Source organism: Centropristis striata, chromosome 20 (assembly GCF_030273125.1).
Source record: "Centropristis striata isolate RG_2023a ecotype Rhode Island chromosome 20, C.striata_1.0, whole genome shotgun sequence".
NCBI lineage: Eukaryota > Metazoa > Chordata > Actinopteri > Perciformes > Serranidae > Centropristis > Centropristis striata.
This window is the reverse complement of record NC_081536.1, coordinates 33,402,511-33,404,103: the sequence shown is the minus strand read 5'-3', so window position 1 is coordinate 33,404,103 and position 1,593 is coordinate 33,402,511. Positions and strand designations below refer to the sequence as shown.

Here is a 1,593-nt window from a genome sequence, read left to right as displayed (position 1 = left end):
CACCCCTTCCCCACAGTGGACGTGCCCGACCACGCCCACTACACCATCGGCTCCGTCATCCTCGCCATCGGCATCACGGGCATGGTCGGCAACTTCCTGGTCATCTACGCCTTCAGCAGGTAGGACCGCTTCCTGCACCCAAATATGGTCATGCATTTAAACAGGATGCACTACAGCTGCTTTTCAAAATAAGACGCTAACACAGAGAATAAATACTCCGTCTGTGAACCTGCCGACAGGTTTGAGATGCATGTTTCTTTGAAAAAATAGCAAAAAAAATATCAGTTTATCGTAGAAAGAAATTATAAAAAGTGTCCGTTACTTGTGTTAAATGTTGATTTTAGTGTCAGAATCTCTTTATTCTCCATGTGTCATTTAAAATAAACCAGATCCTGTTAAAAACATTAAATTCTCCTCAGAGACACTGAAGACATGATTGATTCTGCTGAGACCAACGGTCACGTGACAAATATTCACTGAGAATCTGTTTACACAGAGCAGAGAGGAGAGGACAGGAGAGGCTGTTTACACAGAGCAGAGAGGAGAGGACAGGAGAGGCTGTTTACACAGAGCAGAGAGGAGAGGACAGGAGAGGCTGGAAACACGACAATATTTCAATATGTGGAGAAAACTGTTTTGTGTTTTGTGGACACTTGGAAAAGTGTTTATATAGGAATTCTGTTTATTTTTAAAAAAATCAACTTTTTTTCTGATTTCTGTCATTCTAACTGTGTTATTCTGCACAAAGACAATAACTCACGAGATGTTTGATGGAGGTGTAATAACTGGACTGGAGGACGAGGACGTCTCTGTTTGTCTCTCTGTCCTCGTGAATTTTATCGACCGTCTTTAATCTTCATCTCTGAACACAAACGTCTTCAGCACTTAAGGACGCCGCCTCCTCTCATTGATCGGACCATTTACGGGACAGCTATCGATCGGCCATTAAAAGCGTTTTATTGATTCGATGTTCATTTTAGAACCAAAGAAGCTTTAAGTGTTTTTCTCCCATTCTGACTAAAAAAAACACCTGATGATCAGCCTTTGTCTTTAGGGGGAGACAGCAGGTCAAACATTGCTGTCACAGAGAAGTGTTCATCATCTGAGAGCTGAAGATTAATCTGAGCTGTCACAAAATGATAATATTGATAAAGGGTTCAGAACATTATGTAGTCCAGTCTCATGCTCCGTTATCTCAGAAGTTATTGCTGCAATTTTTAGTTTGATACCATTTGTTTCACACATTTGGTGCTAAATTTGACCATTTGTTAAGCTCAAGAATCAGTAAAAACATCATCACACATGAAGGAGTTTGCACAAATACTCATAGAATATAAAAATGTTCTGACAATGAGAAACGTCTTGATAGTTAAAAAAAAAAAGAAGTGCCAGCAGTGAAAAGAAAGCCCAGACAGTAAAAGAAAAAGTCTCACCAGTAAAAAAAAAATCCAGATAGTTAAAAAAAGAAGTCAAGACAGTAAAAAAAAGTCCAGACAGTAAAAAAAAAAAGATCCGGCAGTAAAAAAATGTCCCGACAGCAAAATAGTCCCAACAGTAAAAAAAGAAAAAAAGTCCAGGCAGTAAATCAAAATC

The 1,593-nt window shown here is 39.2% G+C and overlaps 1 protein-coding gene across 1 annotated transcript in view; it reads left to right on the top strand.

Moving 5' to 3' along the window:
* The window catches only part of LOC131993308 (melanopsin-A-like), a 15,081-nt gene continuing 13,488 nt past the window's right edge, over nucleotides 1-1,593 (top strand). The window contains exon 1 of the mRNA XM_059359153.1: nucleotides 1-119. Coding sequence (XP_059215136.1) covers nucleotides 82-119 — 38 coding nt within the window. The 5' untranslated portion in view covers nucleotides 1-81. The remainder of the gene's footprint in view (nucleotides 120-1,593) is intronic.